The sequence below is a fragment of the Salmo salar genome, chromosome ssa06 (assembly GCF_905237065.1).
Source record: "Salmo salar chromosome ssa06, Ssal_v3.1, whole genome shotgun sequence".
In the NCBI taxonomy this organism is placed as follows: Eukaryota; Metazoa; Chordata; class Actinopteri; order Salmoniformes; family Salmonidae; genus Salmo; species Salmo salar.
In genome coordinates, this window is record NC_059447.1 from 6205313 (window position 1) to 6225938 (window position 20626).

The 20626-nt window shown below is 44.7% G+C and overlaps 2 protein-coding genes across 3 annotated transcripts in view; one reads left to right on the top strand and one right to left on the bottom strand.

Moving 5' to 3' along the window:
* The first annotated feature begins 2328 nt into the window (after positions 1-2328).
* On the top strand, positions 2329-7178 carry LOC106594254 (UPF0764 protein C16orf89 homolog). Its single transcript, XM_045719665.1, has 7 exons — positions 2329-2786; positions 3415-3567; positions 4078-4228; positions 4622-4739; positions 4963-5125; positions 5522-5662; positions 6029-7178. Exons 1-7 carry the CDS (start codon positions 2612-2614, stop codon positions 6130-6132), a joined length of 1005 nt encoding a protein of 334 aa, XP_045575621.1. The 5' UTR covers positions 2329-2611; the 3' UTR covers positions 6133-7178.
* Positions 7179-12493: 5315 nt separating this feature from the next.
* Positions 12494-20626, bottom strand: part of ift70 (intraflagellar transport 70) — a 62457-nt gene continuing 54324 nt past the window's right edge. For both annotated transcript variants that reach the window (XM_045719666.1, XM_045719667.1), the window contains exons 15-19: positions 17511-17582; positions 17242-17345; positions 15914-15992; positions 14816-14945; positions 12494-13406 (exon numbers count right to left, since the gene is read on the bottom strand). In XM_045719666.1, the coding sequence (XP_045575622.1) occupies positions 13270-13406; positions 14816-14945; positions 15914-15992; positions 17242-17345; positions 17511-17582 (522 nt within the window). In that variant the 3' untranslated portion in view covers positions 12494-13269. The remainder of the gene's footprint in view (positions 13407-14815; positions 14946-15913; positions 15993-17241; positions 17346-17510; positions 17583-20626) is intronic.

Here is a 20626-nt window from a genome sequence, read left to right on the forward strand (position 1 = left end):
ACTACAGAGATTCTATTAAACTACAGGTACTATGTAACTATATGACTGTAACTACAGAGATTCTATTAAACTACAGGTACTATGTAACTATATGACTGTAACTACAGAGATTCTATTAAACTACAGGTACTATGTAACTATATGACTGTAACTACAGAGATTCTATTAAACTACAGGTACTATGTAACTATATGACTGTAACTACATGTAGCTATAAACCACAGACATTATCTATTCATTTCCCCTATCTGGTTTTTAGTGTAGGCAAGGCTATTTGACAAAATAACTGTCTTGGTTTACACTATGAATGCCTGCACCCCTCTTCTCTGTCATCAAATTTATGACATTTATAGAAACATTAATTTAATTAAATACGTCTGATGAGTGTCTACCAAAAGAAAAACCCCTTTCCCAAGAGGGTTGCACATGGAATCCAAAATGGGGACAGTCGAAGAACCTGTTTGAATACCTTTTTTTCTAAAAGTGTAGCCTACCAGTGATGATTAATTACTGTAACTACAGAGATCCTATTAAACTACAGGTACTATGTAATTATATGACTGTAACTACAGAGATTCTATTAAACTACAGGTACTATGTATTACTGTAACTACAGAGATCCTATTAAACTACAGGTACTATGTAATTATATGACTGTAACTACAGAGATTCTATTAAACTACAGGTACTATGTAACTATATGACTGTAACTACAGAGATTCTATTAAACTACAGGTACTATGTAACTATATGACTGTAACTACAGAGATTCTATTAAACTACAGGTACTATGTAATTATATGTCTGTAACTACAGAGATTCTATTAAACTACAGGTACTATGTAACTATATGACTGTAACTACAGAGATTCTATTAAACTACAGGTACTATGTAATTATATGACTGTAACTACAGAGATTCTATTAAACTACAGGTACTATGTAACTATATGACTGTAACTACAGAGATTCTATTAAACTACAGGTACTATGTAACTATATGACTGTAACTACAGAGATTCTATTAAACTACAGGTACTATGTAACTATATGACTGTAACTACAGAGATTCTATTAAACTACAGGTACTATGTAACTATATGACTGTAACTACAGAGATTCTATTAAACTACAGGTACTATGTAACTATATGACTGTAACTACAGAGATTCTATTAAACTACAGGTACTATGTAACTATATGACTGTAACTACAGAGATTCTATTAAACTACAGGTACTATGTAACTATATGACTGTAACTACAGAGATTCTATTAAACTACAGGTACTATGTAATTATATGTCTGTAACTACAGAGATTCTATTAAACTACAGGTACTATGTAACTATATGACTGTAACTACAGAGATTCTATTAAACTACAGGTACTATGTAATTATATGACTGTAACTACAGAGATTCTATTAAACTACAGGTACTATGTAACTATATGACTGTAACTACAGAGATTCTATTAAACTACAGGTACTATGTAACTATATGACTGTAACTACAGAGATTCTATTAAACTACAGGTACTATGTAACTATATGACTGTAACTACAGAGATTCTATTAAACTACAGGTACTATGTAACTATATGACTGTAACTACAGAGATTCTATTAAACTACAGGTACTATGTAACTATATGACTGTAACTACAGAGATTCTATTAAACTACAGGTACTATGTAACTATATGACTGTAACTACATGTAGCTATAAACCACAGACATTATCTATTCATTTCCCCTATCTGGTTTTTAGTGTAGGCAAGGCTATTTGACAAAATAACTGTCTTGGTTTACACTATGAATGCCTGCACCCCTCTTCTCTGTCATCAAATTTATGACATTTATAGAAACATTAATTTAATTAAATACGTCTGATGAGTGTCTACCAAAAGACACTCATCCTTGATACTCTCTCTCTCTCCACCCCCTCTCTCTCTCTCCACCCCCTCTCTCTCTCTCTCCACCCCCTCTCTCTCTCTCCACCCCCTCTCTCTCTCTCCACCCCTCTCTCTCCACCCCCTCTCTCTCTCTCCACCCCCTCTCTCTCTCTCTCCACCCCTCTCTCTCTCTCTCCACCCCTCTCTCTCTCTCCACCCCTCTCTCTCTCGACCCCCCCCGCTCTCTCTCCACCCCCTCTCTCTCTCCACCCCCACTCTCTCTCTCCACCCCCTCTCTCTCTCCACCCCTCTCTCTCTCCTCACCCCCTCTCTCTCTCTCCACCCCCCCTCTCTCTCCACCCCTCTCTCTCTCTCTCCACCCCCTCTCTCTCGCTCTTTCTCTTACACTTTCTGTACCCCTCAGTAATACCTTTATATTTTCCAAATACATCACAGACAGATTAGAATGTGCTCTGGCTACTCCAGGAAGTAACAAAGCACTGAATCAAATGCAACTAGCACACATTGTATTAGCCTAATTAAATCAAATTGAAATCCCAGCTTCTCAATCGATCGAGCCACGTGACAGCTCGTTTTCGCCAAACATGCACATCACTCCTGCAAATCACTCTTGCAAATCAGGTATATGCGCTGCGTCAACCGTTTGGGGTTTAGCCTAGGGCGGCTATTGCTAGAATTTTAGTAGCCTATATTAGAACATGGCTAGGTTTGTAGTAGAGGTGTTTTTTGTCCTTGTTTTCTCCGCCACCAATGCGGCGCATGAGGAGGTCATTGATGTGATTCTAGCCAGCCTCGCCAAAAGCGCATCGTTCCTGGAGCAAGAGCACCGTAACATCAACCTAGACGGAGTGGTCGGGTACACCATCCTGCAGGGTGAGTAGTATACCAGCGTCATTATTATCACTGCCGGTAGTATCATTCTATATGGAGAGGGACACAATAACAGAACGGTCTGCACACTGTAGCATACACAGTGTATCACATATCCTCCTAATTACCACCTTTAATGAGGACGTTTCGATCCACAAGGATCTTCGTCAGGTCCAACGGAATACAAGTGCGCACATAGACTACCCAAATATCTGAGTAAATATACGGTATGTCGAGGAAACATCGATTATTTTGATACATGTCTGGACATTAAATTGTAGTCTATCTATGTGGTTGTTTGGTTAGGCTATTGCTGGCTCAGCATGTCAGCATGCACCAAATGCTTCCCGTTCCCGCTATTGCGGTGTCCCGCATGACAAGGCACAGTTCTTCAGGCTGCCTGATTGGCTATGTGGCGTCAGTGTCATGTTGATATGAAAGAAAACAGTAGAACATGTGATGATTTGTCGATATGGAATACAAACGTTTATGGTTGATCAAAGTTTGTTATTGTGTTCTTGTAGGTGTGTCAACATTGTAGATAGGAGAGCCAAATATGACTTCAGTCACTTAATAATTACAAATGTCTTTGAAAACATCTCTTTCCATGTCCTTGTTCTCCGGGCCCCAGCGGAGTTGAAGGAAGCAGTGAGAACTTGGCCCCACACTGACCCTCTGAGCTGGTCTCAGCGCACCGCTACGGTTACCCTGGTCAAGAGGTTGGACCAGAGCCTGGCTAAGGCTGTCACTGAGCTGGAGAAGACTGACCCCAAATACTACAGAGGTAAATACTACTACACCTCTCTCTCGCTCATCCCTCTCTCTCTCTCTCTCTCTCTCTCTCTCTCTCTCTCTCTCTCATATCGCTCTCTCTCATATCGCTCTCTCTCATATCGCTCTCTCTCCCTCTCATCCCTCTCTCTCTCTGTCTCTCTCTCCCCCTCTCTCTCTCTCTCATATCTCTCTCTCTCATATCGCTCTCTCTCTCTCTCTCTCTCTCTCTCTCTCTCATATCTCTCTCTCCCCCTCTCATCCCTCTCCCTCATGTTCTCTCTCTCCTCTCTCTCTCTCCCCCTCTCATCCCTCTCCCTCATGTTCTCTCTCTCCTCTCTCTCTCGCTCATCTCTCTCTCTCTCTCGCTCTCTCTCTCTCTCTCTCTCATCCCTCTCTCTCTCTCTCTCTTTCATATCCCTCTCATCCCTCTCTCTCTCATGCTCTCTCTCTCTCATCCCTCTCTCTCTCTCTCTCTCTCTCTCTCTCTCTCTCTCTCTCTCTCTCTCTCTCTCTCCTGTAGAGTTTGAGCCTCTGTTGATCTGGACCTTCTGGTCAGTACCCCATGAGTGGAGCTCCACAGATCCCTCTCTGGCCTACTCCTCCGGTCGTACCATGGAGTGTTACGATGAGACACAGAGCGACAAGTGTATGACCCTGCTTCTGGGAACATGGTACACACAGAAATCAAATTAAATCAAAGTTTATTTGTCACGTGCACCGAATGCAACAGCTGTAGACCTTACAGTGAAATGCTTACTTACAGGCTCTAACCAATAGTGCAAAAAAGGTATTAGGTGAACAATAGGTAAAGAAATAAAACAACAGTAAAAGATAACAGTAGCACACCACCATGCTTATTGAGCGGCACAGGGTGATGCCTCTCATGTATTTCAGTGTGGCAGTAGGAGGGTATTATAACCTAGAAGGCCTACAGCTTCCGTTGGCCAGGTTGCTAATACATTTTTTGCCTGTATATGTGTGTACGTGCTTGTGTGTCTGTGTACGTGCCTGTGCATGTGTGCGTGTGCATGCATGTTATATGTGTGTGTGTGATGGTTTGTCAGGAAGAACAACGGGACTCCTTGCATCGTGACCAAGTCATGTCGTGACACAATGACGAGGTTTGGATGTCCTAACTACTCCCTCTCTCACCAGCTGCTCTACTTCATGCTGGGAGCCAATGTGAGAACACACACACACACACACACACACACACACACACACACACACACACACACCTAACTTTCTATGTTCCACTCCTGTCTTCCCCAATTTCCCTCCCTCCCTATCACTCCCTCCCCATCTCTCCCTCTCCCTTCCTAACTCCCTCCTCCCTCCCTCTCTCTTCCTCCTTCCCTGCCTCTCTCCCTCCCTAACCCCCTCCCTCCCTGCCCCCCTCCTCCAGAGAGGTTGCTCTGCCATGTTGAAGGGGGACATGCGTCCATCGCGTGCTAACCTAACAGAGAGACAGTACCAGGGGATATTCTGCTCCAACATGCTGAAGGGAAACATGGACATCATACAGAAGAACTTCACCGGGGAGACCCAGGACATCTTCATCGAAAACAGTCAGTCTCAAATTACACCCTATTCCCTATATAATGCACTACTTTTAACCAGGACCCAATGGCACCTTATTCCCTATATAGTGCACTACTTTTGACCAGAGCCCAATGGGACCTTATTTCCTATATAGTGCAGTACTTTTGACCAGGGCCCAATGGCACCCTATTCCCTATATAGTCCACTACATTAGACCAGAGATCTATGGCACCCAATTCCCTATATAGTGAACTAGTTTAGAGCATGGCCTATCTGTGTATACTCCAAGTAGACTAGTGTGTCTATGAAGCAGTATGACAGTCAGTGTTTAGAGAAACATAACATGTAAAACCTTTATAAGTTGTAGTTTGTTTAAAATGAGACCATGATTTTACTTTCTATAACTTCCTCCCTCTCCACAGTACTGCTGTGTGGATTGGCTGGTTTCTCTGACTTTCTCAAAGTTGATTGGCTGCAGCACATTCTGAGGCTGCAGGATCAGGAAGTGGGATGTTTTACACAGCCCCACAGAAGAGTGAAGAGGAGAGAGAGAATGTTGAAGGGTGTGTGTCAAGAATATCCCTGGTGTTATGCATGGCTATACGCACACATGCAGACACACACAGAGAGAACCAGCATGCACAGAAACACACACACGCACACGCACACACACACGCACACACACACACACACACACACACACACACACACACACACACACACACACACACACACACAGAAATAGCATGTGCGTGCGCGTGCGCGTGCGCACAAACACACACCACACACACACACACACACACACAGAGAGAAACAGCACGCACACATGCACGCACGCACACACAGAATCAGCACAGAAAAACACACACAGAAAAACAGAACCCAGCTTCAATAAGCTTTTACTGTTCTACCTCCCCTCCTCCCTCCAGATGGTTGTTCCAGTCACATAACAGGCGTGTCAGTGAGCGCTCTGGGAGGATACCTCAACTACTACCTGACAGAGCAGGACATCACCAAGAGACCACTCACCTGAATGTCAACCACCCTTCACCTGAATGTCAACCACCCTTCACCTGAATGTCAACCACCCTTCACCTGGATGTCAACCACCCTTCACCTGGATGTGTGACCCTTCACCTGGATGTGTGACCCTTCACCTGGATGTGTGACCCTTCACCTGGATGTGTGTCCCAAATAGCACCTTATTCTTTACTTATAGCACTACTTCTGACCAGGGCCCCGTAGGGCTCTGGTGAAAAGTAGTGCACTGTGTAGGGCAGTGTGTGTCCATCCTCTCCTGGGGACCCCCGGCCGTTCCATGGTTTTCATCTATTCCACAGCACCAGTGGTGTTAACTACTTAAAGTCATTTCCCTGACACCCAAAAGTACTCGTTACATTTTGAATGCTTAGCAGGACAGGAAAATTGTCATATTCATGCACTTATCAGAAGAACACCTGGTCATCTCTACTGCCTCTTATCTGGCGGACTCACTAAACACAAATGCATTGTTTTTAAATGATGTCTGAGCGTTGGAGCGTGCCCCTGGCTGTCCGTGAATTTAAAAAAGAAAAAGAAAATGGTGCTGTCTGATTTGTTTAATATAAGGAATTAGAAATAATTTATACATTTACTTTTGATACTTAAGTATATTTAAAACCAAATACTTTAAGACTTACTCAAGTAGCATTTTACTGGGTGACTTTTACATGAGTCATTTTCTATCTTTACTTTTACTCAAGTATGATATTTGACTAGCACACCTGATTCAACTTGTCAACTAATCGTCAAGCCCTTGACTACTTGAATCAAGTGACCTAGTTCAGGGCTACAACAACAATCTGTAAGGTCTGGGGTTCCCAGAGAAGTGGTTTGAGAAGCCCTGATGTAGGGGATAGGGCTCTTTGGGACACATCCCAGGGCTACACAGAGCATCAGTGTCTCACTTAGAAAACGTTTGTAGTTCACATAGATTTGATAGTAAATTATGCGTATGATGAAATCCATAACTACACAATGCCATTTATAAATCTTAAACTTGAAATGAAAATATGCAATTTACATGTATTTTGTATGCCATTTGTTTTGCGATTTATTAATGAAATGTGCTTATTTATTTATTAATTTGTGACCAACACAGCTTTATTAATTTGTGGAGACATTGTATTTAAACAGAATTTTCTCCTTTTTTAAGAAATGATAGTATGAAGAAATGAAGTATAACAACTAAGAACATTTGAAAAGTGAGGCTCCTGGGCCTATGTTCATCAGACTGTTGGCTAGCTAGGGGATAGATAGGGCCCTTTCTATTGTAGTAGACTGTTGGCTAGCTAGGGGATAGATAGGGCCCTTTCTATTGTAGTAGACTGTTGGCTAGCTAGGGGATAGATAGGGCCCTTTCTATGTTCATCAGACTGTTGGCTAGCTAGGGGATAGATAGGGCCCTTTCTATGTTCATCAGACTGTTGGCTAGCTAGGGGATAGATAGGGCCCTTTCTATTGTAGTAGACTGTTAGCTAGCTAGGGGATAGATAGGACCCTTTCTATTGTAGTAGACTGTTGGCTAGCTAGGGGATAGATAGGACCCTTTCTATTGTAGTAGACTGTTGGCTAGCTAGGGGATAGATAGGACCCTTTCTATTGTAGCAGACTGTTGGCTAGCTAGGGGATAGATAGGGCCCTTTCTATGTTCATCAGACTGTTGGCTAGCTAGGGGATAGATAGGACCCTTTCTATGTGCATCAGACTGTTGGCTAGCTAGGGGATAGATAGGACCCTTTCTATTGTAGCAGACTGTTGGCTAGCTAGGGGATAGATAGGACCCTTTCTATTGTAGCAGACTGTTGGCTAGCTAGGGGATAGATAGGACCCTTTCTATTGTAGTAGACTGTTGGCTAGCTAGGGGATAGATAGGGCCCTTTCTATTGTTCGTAGACTGTTGGCTAGCTAGGGGATAGATAGGACCCTTTCTATGTATCCAGACTGTTGGCTAGCTAGGGGATAGATAGGGCCCTTTCTATTGTAGTAGACTGTTGGCTAGCTAGGGGATAGATAGGACCCTTTCTATTGTAGCAGACTGTTGGCTAGCTAGGGGATAGATAGGACCCTTTCTATTGTAGTAGACTGTTGGCTAGCTAGGGGATAGATAGGACCCTTTCTATTGTAGTAGACTGTTGGCTAGCTAGGGGATAGATAGGACCCTTTCTATGGTCATCAGACTGTTGGCTAGCTAGGGGATAGATAGGGCCCTTTCTATGTTCAGCAGACTGTTGGCTAGCTAGGGGATAGATAGGACCCTTTCTATGTTCATCAGACTGTTGGCTAGCTAGGGGATAGATAGGACCCTTTCTATTGTAGTAGACTGTTAGCTAGCTAGGGGATAGATAGGACCCTTTCTATTGTAGCAGACTGTTGGCTAGCTAGGGGATAGATAGGACCCTTTCTATTGTAGTAGACTGTTGGCTAGCTAGGGGATAGATAGGACCCTTTCTATTGTAGTAGACTGTTGGCTAGCTAGGGGATAGATAGGACCCTTTCTATGTTCATCAGACTGTTGGCTAGCTAGGGGATAGATAGGACCCTTTCTATGTTCATCAGACTGTTGGCTAGCTAGGGGATAGATAGGACCCTTTCTATGTTCATCAGACTGTTGGCTAGCTAGGGGATAGATAGGGCCCTTTCTATGTTCATCAGACTGTTGGCTAGCTAGGGGATAGATAGGGCCCTTTCTATTGGAGCAGACTGTTGGCTAGCTAGGGGATAGATAGGGCCCTTTCTATGTTCATCAGACTGTTGGCTAGCTAGGGAATAGATAGGGCCCTTTCTATGTTCATCAGACTGTTGGCTAGCTAGGGAATAGATAGGACCCTTTCTATGTTCATCAGACTGTTGGCTAGCTAGGGGATAGATAGGGCCCTTTCTATGTACATCAGACTGTTGGCTAGCTAGGGGATAGATAGGACCCTTTCTATTGCAGGATACATGTAAAACAGGAGTAAATGGTTGCAAAAGGTTTTGCAACAGTCTGCGACTAATGAGTTCACCTCTGGAGACTAAACCAGTTGAGAGGGATGCATAACATGTGACGAACAAGGCAGTGTTGTTGTGGTAAATAGATTCAGGAAAAATGAGACATCCCTGACTGAACACACACCTTGATGAGTCAAGTACTTGAATAATATTTCAGGTGGCCTTTGATTTAGCTAGGAATACTAGCCCGTTCCATTGGTTGCGTTTGTACCAGGCAAACTAGTCAATCAGTATGTGAAAATATTTGTTGAATGTATTTGTCTGTTACCCAGAGATACTTCACATTCTGTTGCGTTCCAAATGTCACCCTACTCCCTCCTCTTGATAAGAGCCCTATGGGCACTATCTAAGTAAAAGAGGGGCGTTCGTATGCAGCCTCTGAGCTAACAATACCAGCATGACCAGTACGCTAATGCTACATTTTCAATTATTTAACCTAATTTATCTAGGCAAGTCAGTTAACAACAAATTCTTATTAACAATGACGGCCTACCCCGGCCAAACCTGGACGACGCTGGGCCAATTGTGCGCCGCCCTATGGGACTCCCAAACACAGCCCATTTGTGATGCAGCCTGGATTCGAACCAGGGTGTCTGTAGTGACGCCTCTAGCACTGAGATGCAGTGCCACTCAGTAGCCCCGAAATGTTGAATGGATGACGGTGATGAATCAGATATATTATACAGAAACACTTTTCCAAGTGATGAAAATGTATTTTTATTGTAACAGGGGTACTCATCCACCAGGTTTGGAGTCAATTCCAGTCAATTCAGGAAGTACACTAAAATTCAAATTTTCTTTAATGTTTTTAAATTAGTAATATTTTGGATTTGGAATGACTTTCTGAAATTCCACTGGAATTGAAATGGAATCAAACCCAACCCTGTCGTCCACTTCATTCACTACCCCAGAATCAGAATCACAAACCACTCTCACCATGTACATTTTCTTTTTATTCTGTAGAAAACAAATATAATTGAATATAGACTAAATAACGGTGACCAACCTTTTTAAACAAACGGTAAAAGAGAAGTTACAAAATCACTAAAACGTCAAAGTTTGCATTCCAAATCCCCCACCCTATTTCCTATGTAGTGTACAACTTTAGACCGGAGCCCAGAACAAGGCCTTTCTCCTCAGGAAGTTACAGCTGTATAGTGTACTACTTTAGACCAGAGCCCATGACAAGGCCTTTCTCCTCAGGAAGTTACAGCTGTATAGTGTACTACTTTAGACCAGAGCCCAGAACAAGGCCTTTCTCCTCAGGAAGTTACAGCTGTATAGTGTACTACTTTAGACCGGAGCCCAGAACAAGGCCTTTCTCCTCAGGAAGTTACAGCTGTATAGTGTACTACTTTAGACCAGAGCCCAGAACAAGGCCTTTCTCCTCAGGAAGTTACAGCTGTATAGTGTACTACTTTAGACCAGAGCCCAGAACAAGGCCTTTCTCCTCAGGAAGTTACAGCTGTATAGTGTAGTACTTTAGACCAGAGCCCAGAACAAGGCCTTTCTCCTCAGGAAGTTACAGCTGTATAGTGTAGTACTTTAGACCAGAGCCCAGAACAAGGCCTTTCTCCTCAGGAAGTTACAGCTGTATAGTGTACTACTTTAGACCAGAGCCCAGAACAAGGCCTTTCTCCTCAGGAAGTTACAGCTGTATAGTGTACTACTTTAGACCAGAGCCCAGAACAAGGCCTTTCTCCTCAGGAAGTTACAGCTGTATAGTGTACTACTTTAGACCAGAGCCCAGAACAAGGCCTTTCTCCTCAGGAAGTTACAGCTGTATAGTGTACTACTTTAGACCAGAGCCCAGAACAAGGCCTTTCTCCTCAGGAAGTTACAGCTGTATAGTGTACTACTTTAGACCAGAGCCCAGAACAAGGCCTTTCTCCTCAGGAAGTTACAGCTGTATAGTGTACTACTTTAGACCAGAGCCCAGAACAAGGCCTTTCTCCTCAGGAAGTTACAGCAGTATAGTGTACTACTTTAGACCGGAGCCCAGAACAAGGCCTTTCTCCTCAGGAAGTTACAGCTGTATAGTGTACTACTTTAGACCAGAGCCCAGAACAAGGCCTTTCTCCTCAGGAAGGTATAGTGTCTACAGAGACAGGAAGCAGGCAGACCTAGACCACAGGTTAGTACTATAACCCCATAGGATTCTGGTCAAAAGTAGTGCACTATACAGGGAACAGGGTGCCATAGGCCCTGGTCAAAAGTAGTGCACTATTTAAGGAATAGGGTGCCATAGGTCCTGGTCAAAAGTAGTGCACTATGTAGGGAATAGGGTTCCATGTGAGACTAGTGTTAGGGGTTGTAGTATAAGCATATGGACATACTCTCCCCTGAAGACACAACAAGCACACACATATGATATAATATATAACAATATATATAGATATAGATATAAAACTATATATATATAGTTATATATATATATATATATATATCAATAAATATAAATGTATATATACACACACACACACACACTGAACAAAAATATAAACGCAGCATGGAAATTGTTGGTTTCATGTTTCATGAGCTGAAATAAATGATCCCAGACATTTTCCATACGCACAAAATGCTTATTTCTCTTAAATGTTGTGCACAAATGTGTTTAGTTAGTGTCAGTGAGCATTTCTCCTTTACCAAGATAATCCATCCACCTGACAGGTGTGGCAAATCAAGAAGCTGATTAAACAGCATGATCATTACACAGGTGCACCTTCTGCTGGGGATAATATAAGGCCACTCTAAAATGTGCAGTTTTGTCAAACAACACAATGCCACAGATGTCTCAGTTTTGAGGGAGCGGGCAATTGGCATGCTGACTGCAGGAATGTCCACCAGAGCTGTTGCCAGAGAATTTAATGTTAATTTTTCTATCATAAACCGCCTCCATCGTCGTTTTAAAGAATTTGTCAGTACGTCCAACCAGCCTCACAACCACAGACCACGTGTTACCACGCCAACCCAGGACCTCCACATCCGGCTTCTTCACCTGCGGGATCGTCTGAGACCAGCCACCCAGACAGCTGATCAAACTGTGGGTTTGCAAAACCGAAGAATTTCTGCATAAACCGTCAGAAACCGCTTCAGGAAAGCTCATCTGTGTGCTCGTCATCCTCACCAGGGTCTTGACCTGACTGCAGTTCGGCATCGTAACCGACTTCAGTGGGCAAATGCTCATCTTCGATGGCCACTGGCACGCTGGAGAAGTGTGCTCTTCACGGATGAATCCAGATTTGAACTGTACCGGGCAGATGGCAGACATTGTGTAGGCGAGCGGTTTGCTGATGTCAACATTGTGAACAGAGTGCCCCATGGTGGTGGTGGGGTTATGGTACGGGGCAGGCATAAGATATGGACAATGAACACAGTTGCATTTTATTGATGGCGATTTAAATGCACAGAGTTACCGTGACGCGATCCTGAGGCCCATTGTCGTGCCATGATAATGCACAGCCCCATGATAATGCACAGCCCCATGTTACACATTCCCCAATCAACAGCCTGATCAACTCTATGTGAAGGAGATGTGTTGTGCTGCATGAGGCAAATGGTCCCACCAGATACTGACTGGTGTTCTGATCCACACCCCTACTTTAAAATGATAGATATCTGTGACCAACAGATGCATACCTGTATTCCCAGTCATGTGAAATCCATAGGGGCCTAATGCATTCAGTTCCATTTAGTGATTTCCTCATATGAACTGTAACTCAGTAACATCTTTGAAGTTGTTGCATGTTGTGTTTATATTTTAGTGTCATAATAATAATATCAGTAGAAAGGTGTTTTTCTCTGGGCCCAGGCTCAACTAAACTAAAGACGCTCACATGAATGAAGCCCCATGGCTTCTCCCACTCTGTGTGTGTGTGTGTGTGTGTGTGTGTGGCTGTGTGAGATGAGGAGTGAGCCCTGAATATGCTTAACGGAAGTCAGAACAACAGCTTGTAACTTTCAGATGATGCAGAAAATAACAACAAGCCAAATATATAATGTACTATAACAGCTCATGTGATGTGGTCCAGGTTGATAGATTTGAACTGGTTGGGGTGTAGAAAAGGTTTTAAAAGGCTTTAGTGTAAACTACTGGTTCTGTCCGATGACATCACAGGCTCTGTTCCGTTCTAGTGCGACATCACTGGTTCCATCCGATGACCTCGTAGAAGAGAGCTTTGAGGAGGCGTGACTCGTAGGTGACTGTGTTCTTTCCGATGTGCATCCTGTCCTCCTCCAGTGGCTGTTCTAGCATGGCTGGCTCTGTCTTACCATACACTACAGGGAGAGAGGGAGGGAGAGGGGGAGGAGAGGGGGAGGGGGAGGGGGAGGAGAGGGGGAGAGGGGAGGAGAGGGGGAGGGGGAGAGAGAGGGAGGGAGAGGGGGGAGAGAGGAGAGAGGGAGGAGAGGGGGAGAGGAGAGAGGGGGAGGAGAGGGGGAGAGGGAGAGAGGGGGAGAGGGGAGGAGAGAGGGAGAGAGGAGGAGGGAGAGGAGAGAGGGAGGGAGAGGGGGGAGGAGAGGGGGAGGGGGGAGAGGAGAAGATCGGAGAGGGACAAAAGGAGGGTAAGAGCGTGGGAGGGTAAATGATGTGTTGAAACTGTGTGTGTGTCTGTCTGCACGTGTCTGTAGGTGTGTGTATGTGAGCGTGCACGTCTGTGTGTGTGTGTGTCTGTCTGCACGTGTCTGTATGTGTGTGTATGTGAGCGTGCACGTGTGTGTGTCTGTGTTTGTCTGTCTGCACATGTCTGTATGTGTGTGTATGTGAGCGTGCACGTGTGTCTGTGTGTGTGTGTGTGTGTCTGTCTGCACGTGTCTGTATGTGTGTGTATGTGAGCGTGCACGTGTGTGTGTCTGTGTGTGTGTGTTTGTCTGTCTGCACATGTCTGTATGTGTGTGTATGTGAGCGTGCACGTGTGTCTGTGTGTGTGTGTGTGTCTGTCTGCACGTGTCTGTATGTGTGTGTATGTGAGCGTGCACGTGTGTGTGTGTGTGTCTGTCTGCACGTGTCTGTATGTGTGTGTATGTGAGCGTGCACGTGTGTGTGTCTGTGTGTGTGTCTGTCTGCACGTGTCTGTATGTGTGTGTATGTGAGCGTGCACGTCTGTGTGTGTGTGTGTCTGTCTGCACGTGTCTGTATGTGTGTGTATGTGAGCGTGCACGTGTGTGTGTCTGTGTGTGTGTGTTTGTCTGTCTGCACATGTCTGTATGTGTGTGTATGTGAGCGTGCACGTGTGTCTGTGTGTGTGTGTGTGTGTCTGTCTGCACGTGTCTGTATGTGTGTGTATGTGAGCGTGCACGTGTGTGTGTGTGTGTCTGTCTGCACGTGTCTGTATGTGTGTGTATGTGAGCGTGCACGTGTGTGTGTCTGTGTGTGTGTCTGTCTGCACGTGTCTGTATGTGTGTGTATGTGAGCGTGCACGTGTGTCTGTGTGTGTGTGTGTCTGTCTGCACGTGTCTATATGTGTGTGTATGTGAGCGTGCACGTGTGTCTGTATGTGTGTGTATGTGTGTGTGCACGTGTGTGTGTGTGTGTGTGTGTGTGTGTGTGTGTGTGTGTGTGTGTGTCTGTCTGCACGTGTCTGTATGTGTGTGTACGTGTGTGTGCACATGTGTGTGTGTGTGTGTGTGTGTGTGTGTGTGTGTGTGTATGTGCATGTGTGTGTGTGTGTGTGTGTGTGTGTCTGTACCTTCACAGTGCTCCAGGAACTGAATACACTCTTGAACAACTGAGTCCCTGATCATGATCATGTGTTTGGCCGTGTTCTCCAGCAGAGACAGGAAACAGCGCTTAGCATAGAACCAGGTGTCTGTTCCCAGCTACACACACAGGACAACAACCATGAGAGAAGGATACGAAATCCTGGTCAGAGGAATAGAGATTTCCTTCTTATTCCCTCCTGATTCAGGGAATCTTCCAACTAGGATTTCTGGACAACCAGGCTGGACATTGTGTTACCAGAATTCCACAACCCTGGGAGGACAGGAATATACACTCAGGAGACTCAAAGTCAATTTGACAGGTACCCTGATCTAAACAACTTGTACCTGGCCTGAAAACCAGTTAAAACCAGTTAAAACCAGTTCAAACTCACACAAGCTAAGAAATAAGATGGAGACGGGAGGATGGAGGGATAGTTTAAGGTGTTCAATAGCCTTTTTGTGAGATAATACCCAAATTATGTGCACAGAGAAAGGGGAGATTATGGAGGCATCTACTGTGTAGCTCAGTGGAAGAGTGGGTGGTAGAGAGTTCTAGAAACTCAACAACACTCCTACAGAGATAGTCTAGTCTAGAGTATCTCTTGTGAGGGACGGTCATGTGTAGTCTAGTCTAGAGTGTCTCTTGTGGGGGACAGTCATGTGTAGTCTAGTCTAGAGTGTCTCTTGTGGGGGACGGTCATGTGCAGCTCAGTGTGTGGTTGATAGAGTTGTAGGAATGACAACAACACTCCTGCAGAGACACTCTGTGTGTGTTCAGCCGGGCTGAGAGAGCGGACACAGGTGCTGAACTCTGGGCTATGTTTCGGTTGGCCAATATCTAAACAAAGAACAAACACCCTGGAAGGATGTGTCCCAAATGACACCCTATTCCCTATATAGTGCACTACTTTTAAACAGAGTAGTGCACTACTTTTAAACAGAGTAGTGCACTATATAGGGAATAGGGCGTCATTTGGGATATAATCACAAAATGTATGTCAGGGGTGAAGTGGTAGAAACATCCAAAAACATTGGCTTTCCAAGAGAATGTTCCAGAACTGCCAGATAGAAAAACAATGTGCAACCTTCTTGTTGTACGGTTCCAGACTCTTGATGACACGGGTGATCCCGAAGTCGTAGTTCCCCTTGGCACAGTACAGGGTCCTGGAAGAGAGATATAAACCCTATTAATACAGTACAGGGTCCTGGAAGAGACATAGAAACACTATTAACACAGTACAGGGTCCTGGAAGAAACATAGAAACACTATTAACACAGCACAGGGTCCTGGAAGAGACATAGAAACACTATTAACACAGTACAGGGTCCTGGAAGAGAGATATAAACCCTATTAACACAGTACAGGGTCCTGGAAGAGAGATATAAACCCTATTAACACAGTACAGGGTCCTAAAAGAGAGATATAAACCCTATTAACACAGTATAGGGTCCTGGAAGAAACATAGAAACACTATTAACACAGTACAGGGTCCCGGAAGAGAGATTTAAACCCTATTAACACAGTATAGGGTCCTGGAAGAAACATAGAAACACTATTAACACAGCACAGGGTCCTGGAAGAGAGATTTAAACCCTATTAACACAGTATAGGGTCCTGGAAGAAACATAGAAACACTATTAACACAATACAGGGTCCTGGAAGAGAGATTTAAACCCTATTAACACAGTATAGGGTCCTTGAAGAGAGATATAAACCCGATTAACACAGTACAGGGTCCTGGAAGAGAGATATAAACCCTATTAACACAGTATAGGTCCTGGAAGAAACATAGAAACACTATTAACACAGTACAGGGTCCTGGATATCATAAGGTGAATGCACCAATTTGTAAGTCGCTCTGGATAAGAGCGTCTGCTAAATGACGTAAATGTAAAAATGTAAATGGAAGAGAGATATAACACCATTAACACAGAACAGGGTCCTGGAAGAGACATAGAAACACTATTAACACAGTACAGGGTCCTGGAAGAGAGATATAACCCCATTAACACAGTACAGGGTCCTGGAAGAGACATAGAAACACTATTAACACAGTACAGGGTCCTGGAAGAAACATAGAAAAACTATTAACACAGTACAGAGTCCTGGAAGAGAGATATAAAGCCTATTAACACATTATAGGGTCCTGGAAGAAACATAGAAACACTATTAACACAGTACAGGGTCCTGGAAGAGACATAGAAACACTATTCATTAACACAGTGTAGTGTAACAGGACCTGTCAATGTAACCAGTGATGTAGTGGTAAAACAATAGGTGGGTAAACTGAGTGAAGTAACGGCTCCCTATACTTTCAATGCATTTTGCCCCCGAAAGGTGGGTGAAAGGAGTTTCTGTAAGTTCACCCTCCACTACACCGCTGAAGGACTTAACCATGTAAATCCAACTCACCCTATAACCAGGTTGACTATACAGAGGTGGAAGACTTTCTTATCAGGGTCGTCGTAAGAGATCTGCTCTTCCTCCTTCTCAATCTTCCTCATCAGTTCTTCAGCCTGAGGAGAACAGGGTTACAGGAACAGTGGTGGGCTCAGATGTTTCACTGTATTTTATACTGTACACTCACTCACTCACTCACTCACTCACTCACTCACTCACTCACTCACTCACTCACTCACTCACTCACTCACTCACTCACTCACTCACTCACTCACTCCTACCTCTTCGTTCTGGCTGGTCATGATATAGGAGACACACAGGTTAGCCAGCACAACAGCACTGACATTCAGGATCTGGAGGGGGGGGGAGAGAGAAAGGAAGGGGGGTGAGAGAGAGGGGGAGGGAGAGAGAGAGGGGGAGAGAGAGCGAGAGAGGGGGAAGAGAGAGAGGGGGTGGGAGAGAGAGAGAGGGAGAGAGAGAGCGGGGAAGAGAGAGAGAGAGAGAGAGAGAGGGGGAAGGGAGCGAGAGAGAGCGGGGGAGAGAGAGAGGAGAGAGAGAGCGGGAGAGAGAGAGAGAGGGGAGAGAGAGAGGGGGTGGGAGAGAGAGAGGGGAGAGAGAGCGGGGAGAGAGAGAGAGGGGAAAGAGAGAGAGGGGGTAGGAGAGAGAGAGAGAGAGAGGGGAAGGGAGAGAGAGAGAGCGGGGAGAGAGAGAGAGAGAGGAGAAAGAGAGAGAGGGAAGGGAGAGAGAGAAAGCGGGGAGAGAGAGAGGAGAAAGAGAGAGAGAGAGGGGAGAGAGAGCGGGAGAGAGAGAGAGAGGGGAAAAAGAGAGAGGGGGTGGGAGAGAGAGAGAGCGGGGGAGAGAGAGAGAGGGGGTGGGAGAGAGAGAGATCAGTCAGAAGGACACTTTGGGAGAAGGACAGACCTGCGTTGGTAAACTGTGGATGTTCAACACTTCATCACTCCAGAAACACTAAAGTATCATGCAGAGATGAGACACAGCATTCAGAGCATCCCTAATGGCACCCGATTCCCTACATAGTGCACTACCTTTGACCAGAGTGCTATGGGTGATGGGCAAAATTAGTGCACTTTGTAGGGAATAGGGAACCATTTGGGACTCGTTCCAAGGTGTGAGACTGGCCACTGCATTTAGAGTCACTGCACTCTGCCACAAGGGGTGAGACTGGCCACTGCTTTCAGAGTCACTGCACTCTGCCACCAGGGGTGAGACTGGCCACTGCATTTAGAGTCACTGCACTCTGCCACAAGGGGTGAGACTGGCCACTGCATTCAGAGTCACTGCACTCTGCCACCAGGGGTGAGACTGGGGTACAGGGACGTGGGTGTGTGCGTGTTACCGAGGGTTTACGTTGGCAGGGACACTCCTGTATATTACAGTGTTCCAGCTATGTAGCCAGCAGGGGAATGGGAACAGAGACAGGTTTCATTTCAACAGCAGCATGACATCACCAGACCTCCTATTCTCCTGTAGTTTATATGACTATGGTCAACAGTAGTCCACTACAGGGGTGTTCTGAACAGAACTATAGTCTATATGACTATGGTCAACAGTAGTCCACTACAGGGGTGTTCTGAACAGAACTATAGTCTATATGACTATGGTCAACAGTAGTCCACTACAGGGGTGTTCTGAACAGAACTATAGTCTATATGACTATGGTCAACAGTAGTCCACTACAGGGGTGTTCTGAACAGAACAATATAAGGTGGGCCGTGTACATTCAAATGGTATTACACAGTGCATTCTGAAAGTATTCAGACCACTTGACTTTTTCTACATTTTGTTACGTTACAGCCTTATTCTAAAATTGATTAAATTATTCTCCTCAGCAATCTATAAACAATACCCAATAATGAGAAAGCAAAAACAGGTTTTTAGACATTTTTGCAAATGTATTAAAAAAAAAAAAAATTACATTAATATTTAGCCCCTTTGCAATGAGACTCGAAACTGAGCTCAGGTGCATCCTGTTTCCATTGATCATCCTTGAGATGTTTCTACAACTTGACTGGAGTCCACCTGTGGTAAAATCAGTTGATTGGTCATGATTTGGAAAGGCACACACCTGTCTATATAAGGTCCTACAGTTGACAGTGCATGTCAGAGCAAAAACCAAGTCATGAGGTTGAAGGAATTGTCCGTAGAGCTCCGAGACTGGATTGTGTCGAGGCACAGATCTGGGGAAGGGTACCAAAAAATGTCTGCAGCATTGAAAGAACCCAAGAACACAGTGGCCTCCATCATTCTGAAATGGAAGATGTTTGGAATCACCAAGACTCTTCCTAGAGCTGGCCACCCGTCCCAACTGGGCAATTGGGGAGAAGGGCCTTGGTCAGGGAGGTTACCAAGAACCTGATGGTCACTCTGAAAGAGCTCCAGAGATCCTCTGTGGAGATGGGAGAACCTTCCAGAAGGACAACCATCTCTGCAGCACTCCACCAATCAGGCCTTTATGGTAGAGTGGCCAGATGGAAGCCACTCCTCAGTAAAAGGCACATGACAGCCCGCTCGGAATTTGCCAAAAGGCACCTAAAGACTCAATGACCATGAGAAACAAGATTCTCTGGTCTGATGAAACCTAGATTGAACTCTTTGGCCTGAATGCCAAGTGTCAGGTGTGGAGGAAACCTGGCACCATCCCTACTGTGAAGCATGGTGGTGGCAGCATCATGCTGTAGGGATGTTTTTCAGCGGCAGGGACTGGAAGACTAGCCAGGATCAAGGGAAAGATGAACGGAGCAAAGTACAGAGAGATCCTTGATGAAAACCTGCTCCAGAGCGCTCAGGACCTCAGACTGGAGCAAAGGTTCACCTTCCAACAGGACAACGACCCTAAGCACACAGCCAAGAAAAGGCAGGACTGGTTTCAGGACAAGTCTCTGAATGTCCTTGAGTGGCCCAGCCAGAGCCCGGACTTGAACCCGATTGAACATCTCTGGAGAGACTTCAAAATAGCTGTGCAGCAACGCTCCCCATCCAACCTGACAGCGCTTGAGAGGAACTGCAGAGAAGAATGGGAGAAACTCCCCAAATACAGGTGTGCCAAGCTTGTAGTGTCATACCCAAGAAGACTCGAGGCTGTAATCGCTTCCAAAGGTGCTTCAACAAAGTACTGAGTAAAGGGTCTGAATACTTATGTAAATGTGATTATCAGTTTTTTTTATTTTATAAATTAGCAAACATTTAAAAAAATAACTGTTTTTGCTTTGTCATTATGGGGTATTGTGATGTCATTATGGGGTATTGTGATGTCATTATGGGGTATTGTGATGTCATTATGGGGTATTGTGATGTCATTATGGGGTATTGTGTGTAGATTGATGAGGGAAAAAAACGAATAAATTTTAGAATAAGGCTGTAACGTAACAAAATGTGG